The sequence below is a fragment of the Meles meles genome, chromosome 4 (assembly GCF_922984935.1).
Source record: "Meles meles chromosome 4, mMelMel3.1 paternal haplotype, whole genome shotgun sequence".
Taxonomy (NCBI): Eukaryota; Metazoa; Chordata; class Mammalia; order Carnivora; family Mustelidae; genus Meles; species Meles meles.
In genome coordinates this window covers 93,917,979-93,940,171 of record NC_060069.1, presented here as the reverse complement: position 1 = coordinate 93,940,171, position 22,193 = coordinate 93,917,979, and the positions used below count along the sequence as shown (strand labels likewise).

The 22,193-nt window shown below is 38.4% G+C and overlaps 2 protein-coding genes across 7 annotated transcripts in view; both read right to left on the bottom strand.

Moving 5' to 3' along the window:
* The window catches only part of GK5 (glycerol kinase 5), a 103,969-nt gene extending 92,421 nt beyond the window's left edge, over positions 1-11,548 (bottom strand). Inside the window, exons 1-4 of the mRNA XM_046002952.1 lie at positions 11,443-11,548; positions 10,906-11,004; positions 9,838-10,016; positions 6,942-7,027 (exon numbers count right to left, since the gene is read on the bottom strand). Coding sequence (XP_045858908.1) covers positions 6,942-6,956 — 15 coding nt within the window. The 5' untranslated portion in view covers positions 6,957-7,027; positions 9,838-10,016; positions 10,906-11,004; positions 11,443-11,548. The remainder of the gene's footprint in view (positions 1-6,941; positions 7,028-9,837; positions 10,017-10,905; positions 11,005-11,442) is intronic.
* A 1,957-nt stretch (positions 11,549-13,505) lies between these two features.
* The window catches only part of XRN1 (5'-3' exoribonuclease 1), a 111,777-nt gene continuing 103,089 nt past the window's right edge, over positions 13,506-22,193 (bottom strand). For 4 of the 6 annotated variants that reach the window (XM_046002076.1, XM_046002077.1, XM_046002081.1 and 1 more), the window contains 3 exons: positions 20,113-20,151; positions 19,583-19,743; positions 13,506-18,933 (listed from right to left, as the gene is read on the bottom strand). In XM_046002076.1, the coding sequence (XP_045858032.1) occupies positions 18,634-18,933; positions 19,583-19,743; positions 20,113-20,151 (500 nt within the window). In that variant the 3' untranslated portion in view covers positions 13,506-18,633. The remainder of the gene's footprint in view (positions 18,934-19,582; positions 19,744-20,112; positions 20,152-22,193) is intronic. The other 2 variants (XM_046002078.1, XM_046002079.1) reach the window with 1 other exon arrangement.

The following is a 22,193-nucleotide window of genomic DNA, read 5'->3' as shown; positions in this document are numbered from 1 at the left end:
ACAATGGCCAAGCCTCTTTTCAATTTTTAGTAGTATTAAAATTTAGTTTTCTGGGGCACCTGGGTGGCTCCGTGAGTTAAGCCTCTGCCTTCAGCTCGGGTCATGATTTCAGGGTCCTGGGATCGAGGCCCTCATTGGGCTCTCTGCTCAGTGGGGAGCCTGCTTCCCCCTCTCTGCCTGCCTCTCTGCCTACTCGTGATCTCTGTCAAATAAATAAATAAAATCTTAAAAAAAAATAAAAATTTTTTCTTTTTCTTACTATAGTTTTCTTACTATAGTTTGACTAACTTTTGCCCATAATTAAGCTATTATTTTAGAGGGCTAAGGAAACTTATCATTTTCTCATTGTATTTAACATCTCTGGTTACAAGAACAGTGTTTTTGCCACCTTTTCTGATAATAGGATTTTACACCTTGAATTTCAGCTTAATTTAATGCCTCCTAATCAGGATATCCAGTTCTTTTCTGAAAACTAGACTAGAGTCATCTGAAAAGTTGATCCTTTTATATAAACAATGCATACATTTTGCTTAACCATGTGTTTAAAAATGCCACCTTTGAGGGGCACCTGGATGGCTTAGTCATTAGGTGTCTGAGTCTTGATTTCTGCTCAGGTCATGATATAGGGCAGGATGGTGGGGGTGGCAGGGGTGGGGTGGAGAGAAACAGTCTCTTCCTAGGGCTCTGTGCTCCGTGGGTTATCTGCTTGGGATCCTCTCTCTCCTCTCTCCTTCTAAAAATAAATAAATCTTTAAAAATGTCACCTGTGGGAATAAACAAACCTTAATCTCCTGTTAAATTAAAATCATGAGGGGCACCTGGTTGTCTAGTAGGTCAAGCGATCAACTCTTGGTTTTGGCTCAGGTCACAATCTTGGGGTTGTGAGATGAGCCCCGGGTGGGGCTCCAGGCTCAGCGGGGAGTCAGCTGAAGATTCTCTCCCTCTGTCTCTTCCTACCCCAACTTGTGCTGAAGTAAATAAATAAATCTCAAAAAAAAAATCACAAATATTGAAAATAAGAGGAAATTATTTGGAAAAAGAAGGTTGCTTTCTGGAATTAAAATAGACCACATGCAAAAAGACACACATCCATTTTAAGAATAAGCAAAGGACTTCAATAGACATCTCTCAAAAGAAGATACCTAAAGCAGATGGAAAGGTACTCAGCATCATTAAGTCATTAGGGAAATGCAAATCAAAACCGCATGGGTGGTCATAATTTTTGTTTTTTTTAGATTTTATTTATTTATCGGACAGAGAGAGAGATCACAAGTAGGCAAAGAAGCAGGCAGAGAGGTGGGGGGAAGCAAGCTCCCTGCCGAGCAAAGAGCCCCATGAAAGGCTCGATCCCAGGACCCTGAGATCATGGGGTGGTCATAATTTTTAAAAAATGGAAAATAACAAGTGTTGCTGATGATACAGAGAAATTGGAAACTTCACCCATTGCTAGTAGAAATGTAAGATGGGGCAGTCACTGTACAAAACAGTTTCATAGTTCTTTAGTAAGTTAAATATCAGCCAGCAATTCCCCTCCTAAGTACACAATCTAAAGAACTGAAAACAAGCGTGCAAATAAAAACTTGTTCACGAATGTTTATGGCAGCACTCTTAGTTAACAGCCAAAATGTAGAGACAATCCAAACGTCCATTAGGCGGATGAATGAATAAACAAAATGTGGTATATCCATACAGTGGAATAATACTCAGCCATAACAGGGAATGAGGAAGTACTGATACATGCAGGAACATGGATGAAACTTGAACACTATGCTAAGGGAAAGAAGTCTGGTCCAAAAAGCTGCTGTAACATAACATTTCACAAGTACTGTCTTGAGCCAGTGTTGAAGTCATGGTTAAAATTTTCATTTCCCCTAGTCCCTTTGTGGGTAGTTTGCTAAGAAAATTCCACCCTAACTACTTCCCTTTTGGGCTCTGACACTCCTGGGTCTGGAACACATATTTCCAACTGCTGGATGTGCCCAGATACCTAACACCCAGGGGTGGCCTCTTTTTGCTTGGACCCACAGAATTATTCAAAATACTCAATTCTTTTTCCATAATTTGGTTATTGTTAGTCATGCTACTATAAACACTGGGGTGCATGTGGTCCTGTTGAATCAGTGTGTTTGTATCCTTTGGGCAAATACTTAGTAATGCAATTGCTGGGTCATAGGGGAGCTCTATTTTTAACTTTTTGAGGAACTTTCATGCTATTCTCCAGAGTGGCCGTGCCAGCTTGCATTCCCACCAACAGTGTAAGAGGGTTCCCCTTCCTCTGCAACCTCACCAACATCTGTTGTTTCTTGTGTTATAAATTTTAGTTATTCTGACAGGTATGAGGTGGTGTCTCATGGTTTTTATTTGTATTTCCCTGATGATGAGTGATGTTGAGCATCTTTTCATGTGTCTGTTAGCCATCTGTACATTTTTGGAAAAATGTCTATTCATGTCTTCCGCCCACTTCTTTACTGGATTGTTTGTTTTTTGGGGTGTTGAGTTTGAGAAGCTCTTTATAGATTTTGAATACTAATCCTTTATCAGGTATGTCATTTGCAAATATCTTCTCCCATTCTGTACATTGTCTTTTAGTTTTATTGATCATTTCCTTCACTGTGTAGATGGTTTTTATCTTGATAAAGTCCCAATAGTTCATTTTGCTTTTGTTTCCTTTGCTTCCAGAGACGTGTCTAGCAAGAAGTTGCTACAGCTGATGTCAAAGAGGTTGCTGCATTGACTGACAAATGGGTCAAAAAGATGTGATATATATAAGTGGAATATTTCTCTGCTATCAAAAAGAATGAAATCTTGCCATTTGCAATGATGTGGATGGAGCTAGAGTATATTATTTATGCTAAGTGAAACAAGTCAGAGAAAGATAAATGTCATATGATTTCACACACTTGTGGAATTTAAGAAACAAAATAGATGAAGATAAGGGATGGGGAAAAAAGAGGGAAGCAAACCATAAGATACTCATAACAAGAAGAACAAACAGGGTTGCTGGAGGGGAGGTGGGGGATGGGTTAAATGGATGATGGGTATTAAGGAGGGCACTTGTGATGAATCACTAAGTTCTACTCCTGAAACCAATACTACACTTTATGTTAACTAACTACAATGTAAGTAAAACTTGTTACAAAAAATGCTCAAATCTCAGGAAGCCCACAAAACTTTGCTAATCCCACCCTGCTTGTCATACATAAATTGCCTCCTTGAGTTCCAGCTTTACCTTGTTGTTACCTCATCCGCAGGCACAAATCCCTGTATGGCCCTGTGAAGCAGCCCTCTCTCCTTCGGAGCTATAAATAACAACATATTCCGCCTTTCCTCTATCTAGAGTGTTCTTGTGTTCTGTCATCCAAAGAATCTATAATTATACCTGATACCACATAATCATAAAGCAACCACATATTGTTATTCAACTTATATGAAATACTCAGAATAAGAAAATCCATAGGAAAAAAAAAAACAGACTAATGGTTGCCAAGGGCTGGGAGGAAGGAAAATGAGAAGTGACAAGTAGGGGTTTCCATTTGGGGTGATGAGAAAGTTCTCCAAATGGCTAGTGGTGACAGTCACACAACATCATGAATGTACTTAGTACCACTGTATTATACACTTTAAAACTGCTAAGAAGGTAAATTTTGTTAGGTGTACTTTACCACAGTAAAACAGCACCACCACCACCACCAACAACAACAACAACTATAAAATAGGACAAATTCTAAAAAGAGAGAGTACATGTACATGTTGTAAACTATCCCAGTTTCTTGTGATTGCAACACAATAAAGCCTTGTCAACTCCTCTAAGTGTGGGTAGACTCTTTTTTATAAAAATAGACTGACTTTAAAACAACCTGAGGGTTTTGAAGGGTCAGGGGTGGGAGGTTGGGGGAACAGGTGGTGGGTAATGGGGAGGGCACGTTTTGCATGGAGCACTGGGTGTTGTGCAAAAAGAATGAATACTGTTACGCTGAAAAAATAAATAAAATGGAAAAAAAAATTCTAAAAAAAAAAAAAATAGACTGACTTTGATTGTATTAAATGCATTTATCTGGGGCACCTGGGTGGCTCAGTAGGTTAAGCCTCTGCCTTCGGTTCAGGTCATGATCTCAGGGTCCTGGGATCGAGCCCCACATTGAGCTCTCTACTCAGCAGGGAGCCTGCTTCCCCCTCTCTCTCTGCCTGCTGCTCTGCCTACTCATGATCTCTGTTTCTCAAATAAATAAATAAAATCTTTTAAAAAATAAATAAAATAAATATAGAAATTTTAAAAATTTTAAAAATGCATTTATCAAAAAATAAATAATATTCAACACACTACCAGAATGGCTACAATTAAAGACTACCAGGACAAACGGTGGACATGCGGAGGGACTCAAATTCTTCTACATTGGTGGTGGAGTATAGGGTGGTATGGCCACTTTGAAGAAAGTCTGACAGTTGCTTATGAAACTAAACATATGCCTATCCTATGACCCACACATTCCATACCTAGATATTTCCCCAAGATAAATGAAAACAAATGTCTAGAGAAAGACTCGTATAAGAACATCCAGGGCAACATTTTGAGCCCCAAACTGGAAACAGCTCAGCTGGTCCTCAGTTGGAGAATAAATCACACACTATGTCCTTCACACAATGGGCCACTGTTTAGAAATAAAGAGAAACGTACTATTGATACACACAACATGAATGAATTCTAAAACATATTGGGTAAAAGAAACCTTGCATAAAGAATGAATGCAGAACTGCATTTTCCCATGAATATGAAATTCTAGAAAATGGCAAAATTAATTTTTGGTGAACAAGTTTCAGAACAATGGTTACCTCTGAGTTGTTGTGGGTAGAGATTTATCAGGAGAGGGTATAAGGAAATTTTCTATATGTAATGCTCATGTTCTGTGTCTTGTAATGATTTAGTTTGCTCATGTGCATATATTTACTGGAACTTAGGTAACTGAATACTTAAAATTTGTACATTTCATTTTATGTAAATTTTACCTCTGAAGAAACAAAAAGGAACCATTAAAATATTGACTTAATAGGGCACCTGGGTGTCTCAGTCAGCCAAGCGTCTGCCTCTTGATTTTTGACTCAGATCATGATTTCAGGGTTCCTGGATCAAGCCCTGCATTGGGTTCCATGCTCAGAGGGGGTCTGCCTAAAAGCTTAAAATTCTCTCTCCTCAGGGCCCCTGGGTGGCTCAGTCATTAGGTGTCTGCCTTCAGCTCTGGTCATGGGTCCTGGGATCAAGCCCTGCATGGGGCTCCCTGCTCCGCAGGGGGCCTGCTTCTCCCTCTCCCACTCCCTCTGGGGTGTTCCTTCTCTAGCTGTGTGTCTGTCAAATAAATAAGTAAAAAAAAAATTTTTTTAAAGATTTTATTTATTTATTTGACAGACAGGGATCACAAGTAGGCAGAGAAGCAGGCAAAGAGAGAGAGGAAGGGAAGCAGGCTCCTCACTGAGCAGAGAGCCCGATGCGGAGCTCGATCCCAGGACCCTGAGATCATGATCTGAGCCGAAGGCAGAGGCTTTGACCCACTGAGCCACCCAGGCGCCCCAATAAGTAAAAATCTTTAAAAAAAAATTCTCTCTCCTCCTCCCTTTGCCCGTTCCCCCCCAACTAAATATGTGTGTGTGTGTGTGTGTGTGTGTGTGTGTATAAATACATATATATGACATGCATGCTGAATGCTGAAATGTTTCAGGGAAAGTATAAAGATATCTGCAACTTACTTTGAAAAGCATACAAAAGTAAGAAGGATTGTTAAATGGAAAGAGAGATGGATAGATGGTTAGATATTTGCTAGATTAAGAATAGGAAAATATCAGTGGTAGAATTTTGGTGGTGTGTGTATGGATGTTAACTGAAGTTATTTTTTTGCCTTTTGTGTGTGGGAAATTTTTATAATATAAGGGAAATAAATAAATAACAAATAATAAACTATATATCATCAAACCCACCCTTCTTATTGTTTGGGGTCTTAAAACTTGGCAAGGAAACTGGACAGATATTTTTAAAAACGGATTAAGTACCTCAAATTCCGAGAAACTATTTTTCTTTGTCTAAAAATCTCATGATCACCAGGAGCAGCAACAAAGCTCCTTTGTCCATCTTGACCGTGCTGACTTTTGACAGCTGGGCCAAATGTTGGGAGCCAAAGGCTTACATACAAGCTTCTTAGTTTCAATTACTAAGCTCTAATAGCCAATTACAGTGTGAACAGATGAAACCCTCTAATTTGTGAGAATGAATTCTTTATTGCCTGAGAGTAACCACTCTGCAACGTCAGTCTCAATTTCCCTTCTCAGCTAATATCCAACTGTGGCCTTCTTGGCTTATTTTTTCCCTTCCTCCTACACTTGCACCCATTGTTGTCCTTACCTTTCTTGAGAAAAGAGCACAGACTGTGGAACAGCTGCTTATTCACTATGCAATAGAGTTGTACAATAGGAGATAATTTATGGCATATAAAGGAAGATTTTTGGAATAGAAGTGAGGGGATCTGGCCTCTGGACCTGGCTGTGCTGCTACCTAGGTGCTTGAGCTCAGGCAAGTCACTTAACTCCCCTGAGCTTCATTTTATTAATCACTACAATGCGGGAAGCAGGCTGAGAGGTTCTTCAAGGTAAATTCCAGCTCTAAGACTCAACTGCCAAGTTTTGAAAGTACTAATCTCTAATTAGTACTGATTTGAGTATTATACAGCATTTCTTAATGTTGAAACATTTCTCCAATTAGCCTTGACATTTTATTTTATTGGTTTTCATTCTGATCAAAGTTAAACATGTATGTAGTTTATAGAGTCAAATTCTCCGCAAGACTTATTATGAAAAACAGTAACTCACCCATCCCCACATTTGTCCCACCTCAGAAGCACTTAAAAACATTTTTGAACCTGCACCAAAGCTGAAAAGCAGTATTTTAGTATTCATACCTGAATAGTCCTCATCTGAAGGGCTGCTGTTGACTTCTTACCACACTGCCTCCGTCTTTGTCTGTACCTCCTTACTGCCAGACCATCTGAAAGGGGGAGGCAGATACATGACACTTCATTCCTAAATACTTCAATGTGTGTCTTCCAAGATTAAGAACATCTCCTGTGTAACTATATCATTGGTACATCTGAGAAAACTGACACTAATTCAACATCACCTATACTCAAAGATGCCCACCGTTCCACAAAATGTCTCATCAATGCTTTTTTTTTTTTTTCCCGACCTAGATCCAGTCAAGGGTCACACACTGTTTTTGAGTGTTAGGTTTCTTGAATCTCCCCCAGTATTCCCTGCTCCCTACGTCCCTTGGAAGAGATCAGTCCAGTTGTCTGGACTGGATTCATTCCATAAACCCTCTATTTGTTGGACTGTTTGTGTTTATTAAAGTCAGGAGAGGTATTTTTTTGGCAAGATTACCACACTGAAGATACGTCCTTCCCCTTGCATCAGAGCAAGAAACAGAGAATATCAGTCCCCCAGTACTCTGGGCAGCTACCAGTTCCCCCACTGTCCGAAAGAAGCCCATTTCTATGAAAACTTTCGTAAGCCAAAATGGTGTAAAGTGATGAAATAATTATCATTAACTACATGGGAAAAAATTTGGGCATTCCCAGACCTCAAAAATAACCTCTCTTGGGCTTTTCTGATACCTTAGGACACACCTGTTGATGGATGCACAAAATAAGTGGAGGTAAAGCGCGGATCTCACAGACACAGTTCAAAGCTGTGGCAGCTGGGGGCTGAGATGCTGAGTGGGGGCCCCAGGGAAGGAGCTGGGCAAGGCCCCTCTTGCTGCTCCCTGGGAGCTGGCCTCACAGTGGCTGGGTGGGTTGCAACACATTTCAGTTAAATAAGTTCTAAAAATCTGCTGCACAATATTGTACCCATAGTAACAACAAGGTGTTATATACTTAAAAATTTATAGAGAAGGTAGATCTTGTGTTGTTATCACAATAAAATAAAATGTCTATTTCACAACACTTGGTGAGGTAAATAACAGAATGCTAAAAAGCACTTGATCTGTGAACAATATTTACTTTTTTTTTTTTAAGGAACTGGACTGGTTCAAGGCTGGAAGCAGGGAAAACGGGGGACAATCGCAATAGGCCAAATATGGGAGGAAGTGAATTTGTATTAAGGCAATAATCATAAGGATAAAAGGAAGAGGGCAAATACAGAAGATGACAATGCACCAAGACTTGAGAACCAGTTTTGTGTGGTGGGGAGGAATCAAAGATGACTCATGTGATTGTGATCTAAATTCTTTGCTACTAAAAAGTGTGGAAACACCACACGATGATGTTATAACAGCAATAATAAAAGACTACCTCTTTCCCTTAGTGGCCCTAAGGAAATGTGATTGGGAAAGAACCAGCTGGTAACCCCCAGAGATCCTGGTGAAGACTCTGCTGCTGTTTGATTAGGCTGTCGAAGTGGGGAAAGTGATTTGTGTGTGTTGAATTCCGAAAAGATTATTATTTAGCAATGATGGACTTCAGCCTTAAAAAGAAAAATCGAAGGTCACAAAAAGTACATTAATAGTTTGTCATAGCTGATGCTGCAGTGTGTACAGATCCTGGGGTTTAAGCTCCTGGGCTTCCTGCTGTGGACACCGGCATTTTTCTGATGCTGCTAATCGGGCTTTGCAACCTCTTCTCTGCCAAGTCCCCTCATGAGGACTCTCTGCTATCGCTCTGTAATGCTTTTTCCTTTCCAGAGAGGAATAGACAACGACAATGAGCTGTGGCTAACATCTACCATTCTTTAAGCAGGAGGCCAGCACATTCATTCCCCAGAAGAGAAAACCTGTCATTTTGCAGTGAAGGAAAAGAGCAACATTCCTTGTCAAAAGTCCTTCTTTGCTTGGAAATCATGCCAGCTTATTTTTTAAGGTTCTGATTAAAGAAGAGAGAAAGAAAATTGGTCTTTAGGGTCCTGAATGAGGTAGGAACATTGTGTTATAAATACATAGTCATTTCTGTATGAAGGCAACAGTCTGTATGCTGGCTGAGCCCTTGTTTCTCTTTCCCCTCTTTTGGAGTTCTTCCCTAAAACCTGGATTTCCTGGCTCATAGTAGGCACTCACCTAATACATGTGACACATATTATTTCGAAGTATGTCCTTCAAGTAGTGCTACAGATTCTCCCTTCTGCACTGCTAGCCCCACTAAATCTACCCCGGGTTCCCACTGGCGTGTCCTCTAATAATTTCTTGCCTTCTGCCAGAAAGCTGTCCTCTCCTGCTGTATCATGTCTTGCTTTCTTTGCAGAACACTTCTGCCTCACATGTACCTGGGGAGGCACACTGGCCTGTCTGCTCTTACATGTTACAGGCCCAATAACATGAATCACTGAAGTGGGAACATATTCCTAGAACGAACATGACTGAAGAATCCCCACAGACAAAATTGCAACTAGAATGCCGTATGCTTAAGTTTTGCTGAAAGTTGTCAAAACCGGTTTTGAGAGAATGCTCTTTTTAAGAAAGGGAGGGGTTGTGGGTCAGGTGGAAAGTGAGAAAGAGAATCCCAAGCAAGGCTCCACACCCAGTGCAGAGCTCCATCTCACAATCGTGGCCTGAGCAGAAATCAAACCTGGATGCTTAATCGACTAAGCCACCCAGGTGCTTGAGAATGGTCTCTTTTTAGAATATTGTTTTATTCATTCATTTTCGGCCACATTCCATAAAAAAAAGTCAGACATAGAGGGATATAAAGCATGGTGAAATACCTAGGGATCGTACCATCTTCTCAGCCTGCTCAACTGGAGATTTAGTCACAATGAGGATATCGAGCACAAATTCCTCCATGTCAAAGAGAATAAAGATAGACTTACTTTTTCATACAAGGGTTACTGCCATCCTGGTCCTGCAAACAGCTGGCTCAGGCCTTTTACTCCACAGGTTTGGATTGGATAGGGAAAGACACTGATCCACTTGGGAAAGCTTTCTATCATCATGATGGCTTCCTTGAAGTCAGTCTGGATTCTTGAGGGCACTCTTTTGCTGCCTCCCTCTAAAAAAGCAGGGATTTGGGACAGTTGGCTTTGGCAAAACTTTGCACAGAAGTACAGAACTTCAGAGCTATATTCATGGAGACACAATTAATGTCTTAATAAGCGACTTGCACCTGTGAGTAATACAAACTGTAAAGCTCAGAAACCGACAGAGTGGAGTAACACCCATTCTTGGGCATAAGGGATTTGTCCATCAATATGTGCCCCGTTGTCTTTTATAGAACGTGGCATTCTAACACAATAGGCAGAGTACCTCACTGCCATCCATGACCTTGTGGTTGAGAGTAGCTCTGACTCGGTGATACATTCTTGGTAAGAAATAGGAGTTTATGTTCCTGATAATCCATGAATATGGTTGTAGATGTCAATCAATATTTGTTTGACATTCTAGGAAGTGTTATCAGGCTGAGAAAGATGTCTTGGAAAGAACTCCTATTTCTTAGACAAAAAAGAGACTCAGCAGGTCAGATGTGGAGAATATGGGAGAAAGTAGTTCTTCTTAGGAAGGCATTGTGACCAAATGTACCATGAACTGCAATATACCAGAGAGGATCTCTGGTAAAATATTAATGGGTCAACCTGAGAAGGTTGATCCTGATTCCACATTTCTTCTTTCACTTTGATATTCAACCTACTGAACAATAGGAGAGTGTCTAAGAATTGGTGCAGCTGCTTCATTTGTACTTGGATTACTTAAACAGCTTTTTATGATTTCCTCTCTCTAATTAAGTCTCTATGATGCCACCCTTCTTAAAATCATATTAATAGCTCCTAATAGAAGGGCTTCTGGAGATGTAGTCGCATTCTGACCCATCTTGCTCTATAAAGAACACTCCTCCATAGGAATGGGCCACAGCAGCCACGTTTATATTAGTTGACCTTACTTACCCCGCAGAGGTGAACATCTGACACAAACTCAGCCCATCTGGAGTTGAGATGGAGACATGCTAGTCCTAGGCTGGTTGCTGGAACTGAAGCAGTGTACAGCTGGAACATGGAAGCCATGAGTGTTAGATAGGCCGAGGTGAGACTAGAAAAGGTAGATACCTATGTTCCTGATAGCTTTCTTGTTCTTGGACCAGACCCTTTTGAAGCCCAGCTGCGTTCTTCCTCTGGGATTCTAGGCAATTTTCCTGCATCCCTATGATAAATCTTCTACTCCCACCCTCATTTTCTTTCTTTCCTGAGCTAGTTTAAGTGGGATTTTGTTATATCCAGGTAAAAGAGCATGGACTAAGACAGCCTTTATGATGAAATTCAAACACTTTAACATGGTCTGCTATGTTCTTTATGATCTAGTGTCTACCTTTGCCTTTTTACTTCTGACCTCTCGTAATTAGCACCACACATGATTCAGTCCTGATCAGTCTCCTCCCCTCACTTAAGTCCTTTGGGATGTAGCTTCTTCAGAAAAGAAACTGATACCTTTCCAGCCTGTGAGGTTCCCTTCTTGTGTACTGGTTGTACTGGTATTGTGCCTGGTGGTTTATTGGTCCCTCTTCTATTGACTTTATGTCAATAAGTCACATTTGTTAATGCTTCGTTTGTGTTAAACCCTTAAAAGATACCAATAAAAAGCAAATAAAATGAATGAGAGTCTATCCGTAGTATAATGACACAGTGTTGGTATAAGAACTAGATTAAGAAACCTGAACCTTCTAAGTATAGCAAAGTGCTTCAGAGCGTAGGATTTGGAGTCAGGACTATTGCAGAGGTAAAACCTATTTTCATAATAGGGTTATGAGGATTAAGGGAGTTATCTGTGTAAACCATTTGTAACATTGGCTTGGGATATTAGGTACATAGTAAGCATTTCATGATGAGTAGACTTTTTGTTCATCCTCTATCTAGGAACTCAGTGAAACATGGCTAAGACTCCCACAACTGTAGGAATCAGTGACTCCATAAAATATTGGAAATTTCTAAAGGCAACCATTTTCCAAGTTGAAGTTTAACAGGGATAACCCTTCATGAGAGTGGTTTGCAAGCATGTCCTACAGTGAGCTTTGGTTACTATTATGGTAAAACTGTTTTGCAGGCCTTCTTTTATGTAAAAACTGTAAGGACTGCTGGCTCAGGATATGGTTGTTGCTTAAGAGCCTGTCTTAGAGAGGTTGGCATTTCCTTATCAACTCACAGCCCCAGTAGGGGCAGTTTCTCAAAATAACCTGCCCTTCCCTCTGCTCCCCTCTCACCCCTACTACAGATGAGTGTCCTGATCTACAGAGTTATAGGCCTTATAGCCTCATGCAGAGGAGACAGAGTGAACTGGACAGTAAGCCCCTGACTAAGGTCCAGTTCCTGGGAGGCCTGATTGTACTTCCTGGATTGGATTCTGTAAGAATGCCCCAATTTCCTGAAACAAATTTCCTTTCCTTAAACTAGCCTGAGTGGGTTTTGTTTTGTTTTAAATCCTTTTTTTTTTTTTAAGATTTTATTTATTTATTTGAGAGACAGTAAGAACTTGGGAGGGGCAGAGGGAGAAGCAGACTCCCCACTGAGCACGGAGCTGGACAAGAGGGCTGCATCCCAGGACTCTGGGTTTATGAACTGAGCTGAAAGCAGACATTTAACTGACTGAGCCACCCAAGTGCCCTGGTTTGTTTAGTTTTGATGCTCGTATCAGAAGATTGGTACCAAGATTGGAAGGAAGCCCCAAGGGTGCTGCAGAGTTGGGGTGAAGAGGGGTGGTTACAACGGATCTCAGTGTGAGGATCTGACAATCTGGGGGAATGAAGTGGAAAAATAGCTCGCTAAGTCTCTACTGGTAAGCCTATACCACAGGCCTCCTGCTGGATCAGGGGCCAAATACTGTATCAGGATGGATGTGATTGCTCCTTGGGATCTTGAGGAAGTACAAGATGAGAGGCAGTCTGAGGTTTATCGGGCAGAACTGGAAGCAGATAGAGTAGGAAGAAATTTTTTTCCCTCCTTAACCCTTCTTTCCAACTCCTTTCCACTGATATCATTGGGAGATTTGGGTAAAATACTGTGTCAAGAGTTACATTTTGAGACACAGCTGATATTAGCAAGATGGTACGTGTAGATTGCCCAGTCATATCAGTAGAAATTAAAGTCTCTTTCTATGAGGCTCTGTAAGAACCTTCCCTTGCATGGTAGAAAAGATAGTGAGGCTTGTGATGGGGAAAAAGAAAAACAGTTGAGTCTCCCAGATGCCCAAGTGAAGCACAAGTACTCTACGAACTGGACACTGGAGAGTGACGCAGTGGGAAAAACATAGAGGTCTTTGGCACCATCCAGAGGACTCTGTGTTTGGGACCTAGTTAAAAGATTTTCATATACACAGGACAAATCCTTATTTACTAACATTTGTAATACACCTAGTATGTACCTAGTGCTTTATACCTAGTAACAACACAAGAGTGTTTCATCTTTTACAAGATGAAGAAACTGAGGCTTTGGCTTTACATCACTTGGCAATGCTAATATGATAACCATTTATTTATAGCTAGTAGTAAGTAGAGTAAGGTTCTACACAGTGGCCATCGGAATCTACTACACAGACTTTTTTCCACCAACTAATCTGTCTCAGTTGACTCTAAATGACATAGATTCAAAACACAGATGTAAAATGATAGAGGGTTTAAATGAATACTGTAATGTTCCTACTTTTGATATTAATGTAAATATACAAGAACAAACAGCTTATGAAATAATTCTCAAGTGTTTAATTAAAATCCATATAGCATTTAACATGTATAGATTTTTAAACTCTTTCAGTGACTCATATATTTTAAAATCTTTCTGCACAACATTTTGAGGCTAACTTCATGCTAGAGATCTACAAATGTACAACTTAACACAAAAATACATTCGGAGTCCATTCCAATGCAAGTTTAAAACACTTTAATTGCAGATAATGTAAAGATATTTAAAAAACAAAAACTACAAAATGAGCACATAAAAGTCTTCCCTTTTCAATTTTTAATAAAATACTGCTCTGTATAAGATCTAATGAAAAATTCCAGTTACTTATAAAATAGCTATGTGAGAAAAGAAATGAATTAAGGTATATATGTATGAATTATATTGTTTAAATGAATAGAATGTTGAACATTTTGATTGTTGTATCATATATATTACCTATATATATATATAATATATATAGGTAACATATATATTACCTATATATCAAAATAGAGGAAAATCCTCAAAGAAGCAACTGGGTGCAAGCAAAAGAAAATGTAAGAGACCTGAGGCAACAAAAAAACAACAAAAAAACCAAACCCCAAAACAAGGAAAGAGCCCCTTAGCTGTAAAGGAAAAGGAATAAAATAACTTAAAGCAAACTGTGGACCAAATTCTCAGTCCTATTATTCTTGAGAAATAGTATGAGAATTTGGCTTCAAATTACTAAAACATCTGTATGAACTTAATTATTTGGCCTAGGCAATTTAAAAGTATACAACAGTTGAAATCAAAAGCAATGGGTGTACTGCTGGGAAAAAATTAAATTTTGCAGGTTTTACTATGTAAAACTATCTACTGGAAACCAGAGTCTCCATCACAAATTGCACTTGAGATGGTTGAATGCATTGATTGAGCAAGGCATAATTGCTGGTTCACTGACATACACACAAACACAAAAGCAGCTATAGATTGCTGATATTTTTAATTACTAAAACTATTTTACATGTATTTTTTTCCCCTCTCTCTGGGGGAAATAAAAAAAAAAAAAAAAAAGATCAGCAATACCAGAGCTGTTAACTCAGTATGGTATGGTAATAGGGGCACTTCCGCATGCCTGCTGACTCACCACGGTTGTCTGTTTCAACACAGTCTCTTACTGCTCCCTGGCGGAAGATGGAGAGGTCTGATGGAAATATGAACCAGGTCAGTTTGAAAGTATTCATTTCTGGAATTTTAAGCTTTATCCTGACTAGAAAAGGATGCTCCTGTGAAAAAGACTGTTCCATTGACGAAGCTTACAAAATATGCATAAAGAACACTACCAGTTTGAGTGCTATCACTATCTCTAGAAAAATGATAAAGGAAGTTTTTTGTTTTTTTTTTTTTTAAGTAGAGAAAACTTGTCACGGTTATATCTCTCCAATAAATTAATTCTCCTCTATAGTAAAAACACAATTTGGAAGCAAGATGATCCTAAGAAACATAGCAAGCTTGAAAAGCTGGGAAATTGTACACTGTTGCTTTAAAAAAGATACTCAGAAAAAAGGGGCAAAACACATTAGGCCTAACTTTAGTGGAGATCTGGACAGTGTTATTTACCCTAAGGTAAAAATTAGACAACCACTACAAAAAAGTATGATTCATTAATACAAATAGAACAGATGAAAAGTGACTAAAAAAGCCCCTGCAACTTATCTGCTTCCTTGATCTAGAAAGATAGAATGTAGTCTGAAAATGCAGTGATTGGAAGTATCTTATTTAATTGGTTTCTTTCTTCCAAGTCCTCCCTCACAGCTTCTCCCCTTAAATGAAGATTCTAGATTAGTTTGAAAATAACAGTCTAAAACCAAAGCAAATACCTGATCATAGGAAAAGAAAAACAATAAAAAACCTGCATCTATAGTTTTTCATCTCTCCTAATAGAAACAAAAACTAAAACAAACCTTATCTTTTCAGTTTTAAAAGAACTCCTTATTCCTCTGAAAAGCAAGCAACATCTTAAACTGAAACCAAGGTACACTGACAGGCAAAATTAATGTCTCATGCAACTGACTCTCAGATGTTTAAGACTTTAGTCTACATGATGTTTAAATCAATTAATAGATTTTGTCCAATTATAAAACTAGGTGATGATCAGGCAATGCAGACAATTGTAACAAGGAACAATGAAACTAGAAGAATCAATTTCAAAATTCACTTAATGCACTAAAAAAAAAAAAGAAATTAACTGAATAAGAATATTTAGATTTAACTCCTTTGGTTACACGGAAGCATCAAGCAATCTGGGGACTCTGCTCTTCTGTGCCCTATTGAGACCACAGCTTTCACAGAAAGTTGACAGCAGATTCAACAGTCAAACGGGCATATTTCTAAACTTTGAGCTGATCTGAGTTTGCCCAATCCAAAACAGAAAAATTGTAACTTTCCCATACTATCAACGAATCCAGTCTCCTCAAGATTATCATGAGATAAAAACAGTCTCTGTTCCTTACGTCCTGCATTGGGAGGCACAAGTCCTGCTGATCTCCTATTGATCTCATGCTCACATCTGGAATAGGTCTACAAAGGGAAAGGAAAAGATGAAGGCCTGACCACTAATCCAGTCATTATCAAGCTCTTTCCTATATATATATATATTTTTTTTTTTTTTTTTTTTTAAGATTTTATTTATTTATTTGAGGGAGAATGAGTGAGGGAGAGCATGAGAGAGGAGAAGGTCAGAGGGAGAAGCAGACTCCTCAAGAGCTGGGAACCCGATGTGGGACTTGATCCCAGAAGTCCGGGATCACGACCTGAGCCGAAGGTTGTTCCTCAACCAACTGAGCCACCCAGGCGCCCGTCTTTCCTATATTTTAATCTCTCTTCAATCTTGACCTTTAGAATACTACATGTTTTTTTAAAAAGGGAGGAAGGAATAAAAAGAAAATACTTTTGCTGCCTATTCATGTAGAATTATCAGCTCACTTTGCTTAAACACTGGGGAAATATCCTATGGGTCCAGTGGCAATATGCTTTTTGAAATTTATCTTGGAGTTTTCAGAAGATGGCACATGCTCCTTCCTTTGTACTTTAAAAAAGATGTGGGTTGTACACTGTTTTTAGAGGGGCCACACAGCAGTGATGAGCGAGGCAATTCTTGAATGCTGGAGTTTGTACAGGTACATAAGATAAAATATATCACATACTTTAAAGTAGTTAAGAGGTTAACAGAACATTATTATCACAATTTAACTTTTTTGTATTGTATTCTCATAATACAGATTTCCTTTTAAAACAAAGAGAGAGTTTGTGGGACACTAAGGACAAACAGAATTATTTGAGCTTCATTATTCAAGATCCCACTACAGATAAACATTCCCAACAAGGACATGCTGGGAACCAATGAACATCTGAATCTAGAAAATTAACAGAAAATAAAATCACAGAAACTCACATGACTATAATAAATGACAGATAATGAACACTTATCTCTTATACTAAAGGCACTACTAATATACAAATATCCTATTAACATTTAGAGAAACTCCGAAATCAGCAGTTAGAGAAAGGAATCCATTTAGTTCAATACTAACACTTAAAAAAAAAAACAAATAGACTACTTTAGGACTCACGGCAGGGTTTTTAATGAGTTAAATGAAACTGGATATAATAATAAGTAGCTCCATATAAACATTATGGTTCCTACTTTTTAAAAAATTATGATAACTTACTTCCTTAAAAATATAAGCATATCACAAAAACCAAAGGATAAATATATATATGTGTGTGTGTGTACATATTTATATACATATATAAAAAAACACAGGCCCTGGTACCACTGAGAAATTTTCATAAATTCTAAAATGATTTCAACAGCCACAGCTTGAACAATACACACTTCACACATGACATGCAAGGACAAAATGCCAGAGTCACTGAACAGTTCAGCATAAAGCTAAAAATATGGAAACAGAATGAGATAGGCGTTTGTCATGTAAATAAAGTACATCACAAACTGATTGTGCCTGTATTATAGCACACCTCAGAATTTTTTAAAAAATTAGAATTTCATCAATCTCAAGAAACACTACACATGGACCAACAAAGAAGTTCTCATATATGTTTAAGCAAGTAAAAAGCTATACAAAAGAATAACACAATTTATTTCAACTAACATGATTAATATATCTTATTTTATTCTATTAGAAGATTAATTTGTAGTCATTGTACCCTGTAGATTTTGAAACTTAATTTTATTAGAAATTTCTAATGCTGGTTCTTGAGTAATCTAAAAAATTGTAATTACTTGCTCAAATCTAGATTGCTATTTATAGTTCTAAGCTGTTAAATGAAATACTCTGATCAGTATTCTAAAGTTGCTTTGGTACAAAATGTAGAATAAAGCAAAACTGGCAGCACCACAACAAGTGTGATCATTTCACAGCAGGTCTAAAGGACCCTCAGAGACAGCAAAAATGTAAGTTAAAATACTTATAAATAAGAGCCATTCTCCTGACAAACCTGTCACATCATTAAAAAGAGAAATAAAATCCACATTCAGTAGATTGAGGCCCAATTTCAAGCTCCATTTAATTATCCCTCAATAGTATAAAAAATTTTTTTATTATTGCACTATGATGTCTAATTCATGGTTCAGGATACTTCTGTTGATGAGAGGCCAAGAGTTAGAGCGCTATTTTAACGCTTAGTCCACTGATACTATTTTAACACAAGGTTTAATTTAGTTTTTCTTTTTTATAGCTTTACTGAGGTATAACTGAGGTAAAACAAACTGCACATGTTTAAGATGCACAATTTGACATAGCATGAAAAGTGCCTGACAAATTAAAAAATTTTAACTGAAAGGAAAATTTTTAATCAAAATGTACTACTTTAAAATAGCACATTCTAATTTTTTATGAGACACAGATATGGATTTCTAAAAAGGTGGGTGGAAAGGAAAGAAATTAATTCCGGGTACCAAATTTATTCAGAAGGTTTAGAAACGCCAAAATTGACGGCCAGTTTTCTTGATTTTCTTCTTGAAGAAGAGCTTGGTGTTGACTTGTGATGAGACATACTATGGCCTTGGGAGGCAGCTTCAGCTTGAAAAGACGCAGGCTGAGTAATCTGAGAGGACTTTAAGGAAGCAGATGAACTCTCCTGTGGAATCACTTTGGTGACACTGGAAGACCCTGGCTGGCTAGTCTGAAGTGGGGTAGCGTGAGAACTCTGGGCCTCCTTACTCTCCAAGTTCTTTTTATTTGCAACCCTTTTTTTAGTAACCTTTAAGGAATAAAAATGTTGTTAATTAACAATGTACACAGAAAAAACTGGTGTCATAAACCATGTTGCTAATAGTTGTCAATCATGCTGACCTGCGACTTCCACTTACAGTCTACAAACCAGACTTAAGAAATTAAAGGAAATTTAAAAATTCTCCATAACTTAAATATAAAGAAAATTTTAAAATTCTCTATACTTAAAAACAATTTATATTCCTGATTTTAAAATCACTTTGTACTAGAAAAGGATATTACTTGCTGTAATTATTGTTATTTATTGGAACACAAACTAAAGAGAGCAGGGACCAGGTCAGACTGGTCACCTATGGTCACAATATATATATTCTTAAAAAAAAAGTGTATATATATATATATATATATATTTTTTTTTTTTTTTAAAGTAATCTCTACACTCAACTTGGGGCTTGAACTCATGACCCCGAGAACAAGAATCGCATACTCTACTGACTGAGCCAGCCAGGCACCCTGAGCATGAGTCATTAATATATATTCTCAGCACCCAGACCAGTACTGGGCTTCTGGTTTGCCTTTAATCAGTAATAATTAAGTAAACAAATTTTTCTCAACAGTCCTTGAGCATTAGCAAATTACTCTCTTAAAAATATAGTCATTCTCTTTTCAGATCTCACCTGTAGAGGTATGAACTGATTGTGCACACCACCTGGCATTCCCCCAGCCATTGGCATGGTCCCAGAATATGAAGGATGATGAAATGGTTTCCCAGGAACTGGCACTGGTGGTCCCCATGGCATGGAGCCAAAGAGATGAGATGATGAAGGCATTATATTAGCTGTTAAAAATCATGAACAATTTCTTTTTTAGTAAAACGGTGTCATCAGAGTCCTGAAATCTAAGATCTCTTTCTGCTGCCCCCCTTTATTTTGTTTTTGTTTTTTGTTTTTCATCTTGACAAAGGGCATACACTGAACTTGTAATCCATTTTGCTTACAACATTCCACCTCAGGAGCCCCCCTTAGGACTATGAAGTATCTACATAAGTTAGCTTGTCATCATGCTGTCTGGCTTACAAAGGCCAAGAGTATCATATAGTTATATGGGCTTTAGGAGTATTTGTAATACTATTTAATAAAAGGATCATGAAACTGTCCCTTGGGGGAGAAAAGTCAGGGCACAAAGAGAGAAATCTTAAGGATCTCACCTGCCCCCAGTGCTAAGTTGCTTCCATAGTGATCCCAGCCTACAAAAAAAACAAAAAAGCTCAAGTCTTGAAATCTGATCACTTTCATTTGACATGCAGAATCTTTCTTTTCCCCATTTTAGTATTCTTAATTAAAGGATTTTGTAAAATTACATTTTGTTTCTTACTAAATGTATACTGAACCGTGATTTCCAAAACTGATTTGTGTATCGGAATCACCTGGGGAGCTTGTGAAATAATACAGATTCCTGGGGAAGACCCCAGGCCTATCAGACTTGGAGAGGACCAGGAATCTGTATTTTTTGAAGTACAGTTGACATACAATATGAGTGTCAGGTGTATAACAGTGAGTACAGTTAGTACAACAAAGTGCTCACCATAAGTGTGGTTACTACCTGTCATCATAAAAAGTTATTAAAATATTATAGAATATATTCCCTCTGCTGTTCCTTTTGTCTTTGTGACTTATTTTATAACCAGAAGTTTGTACCTCTTAGTCCCGTCACCTGTTTGCCCATCCCCCACTCCCTTCTCCTCTGGTAACCACCAGTTTAATCTACATTTATGAGTCTGTTTCTGTTTTGTTTTGAGATTCCACATATAAATGAAATCATACGGTATTTGCTTTTCTCAGTTTTACTTTGATGAACATTCAGGTTTCTTCCATAAGCATGCATACATCTTTCTGAATTAGTATTTTTGTTTTCTTTGGGTAAATAACCAGAAATAGATTGCTGGATCATATGATCCCTTATTCTTAATTTTTTGAGGAATCCAAGGAATCTGTAGTTTTTGTATGTCTCTTTGTTTTTAAAGGGGAGGGAGGGGCAGAGGGAGAGGAAAACAGAATCTTAAACAGGCTCCATGCCTAGCATGGAGCCTGATGTGGGGTTCTACCTCACAACCCTGAGATCCTGACCTAGGCCAAAATCAAGAGTTGGACTCTTAACCAAGTGAGCTGCCCACGTGCCCCAAACTTGTCATCATTTAATGTAGTAGTTCCTAAATGCTGCACTGGTAGTGACTGTGTAAGAATCCACCTGTGGAGCTTGTTAACAATACAGATTCCTGGGGTGCCTGAGTGGCTCAGTCAGTTGGGCATCTGACTCTTGATTTCAGCTCAGGTCATGATCTCAGGGTTGTGAGATCAATCCCAAAGCTGGGCTCTGCTCTCAGTGTGGAGTCTGCTTGAGATTCTCTCTCCTTGTTCCTCTGACCCTCCCCCAGTTGGCACACGTGCTCTCTTTCCCTGTCTTTAAAATAAATAAGTAAACTCTTTAAAAAAATGACAAGTGGGACATTAGCACATCACCACTGAAGAAGATATGCACTGTGTTCAAAACTTCTTTTCAGAGAGATAAAAAGGCAGCCAAACCTGTAAGACAGTATAGCTTAATAATTCTGCCACTTAAGAGACAGTATAGCTTAATAATTCAGCCACTTAAGAAATTTTGGCATCACTGGGGCGCCTGGGTGGCTCAGTGGGTTAAAGCCGCTGCCTTCGGCTCAGGTCATGATCCCAAGGTTCTGGGATCGAGCCCCGCATTGGGCTCTCTGCTCTGCGGACAGCCTGCCTCCTCCTCTCTCTCTCTGCCTGCCTCTCTGCCTACTTGTGATCTCTGTCTGTCAAATAAATAAATAAAATCTTTAAAAAAAAAAAAAAAAAAGAAATTTTGGCATCAGGAAAAGAATCATATATTTTAGTGTTTTGAATTACACATGTACAACATCTAGGATGAAGACAACTTTTAATATGAAAAATGCTAAAAATATTCAGAAAACCAGGTCTTAGTACTACCAACTATAAGCAACTTTGGTGCCAGTCATAATATTAAAAAGATCTGATTAAAAGATGCTATATTAATCTTCTGCAAGGATCAGCTCCACAATTTCCCCCTCAAAAAATCACTGTTCTAACTATAAAATACACTTTCCTCCACTTTTTTTCCACTAGGACGTTTAATACCAGAAAACAGAAATCTACAAAATAACTTTAAAATGTTAATCTGATGATTCAGTGTTTTCTCCTGATTAACATTGAAATCTCTTGGCTTTTACTTATATCATGTATAATATGGTCC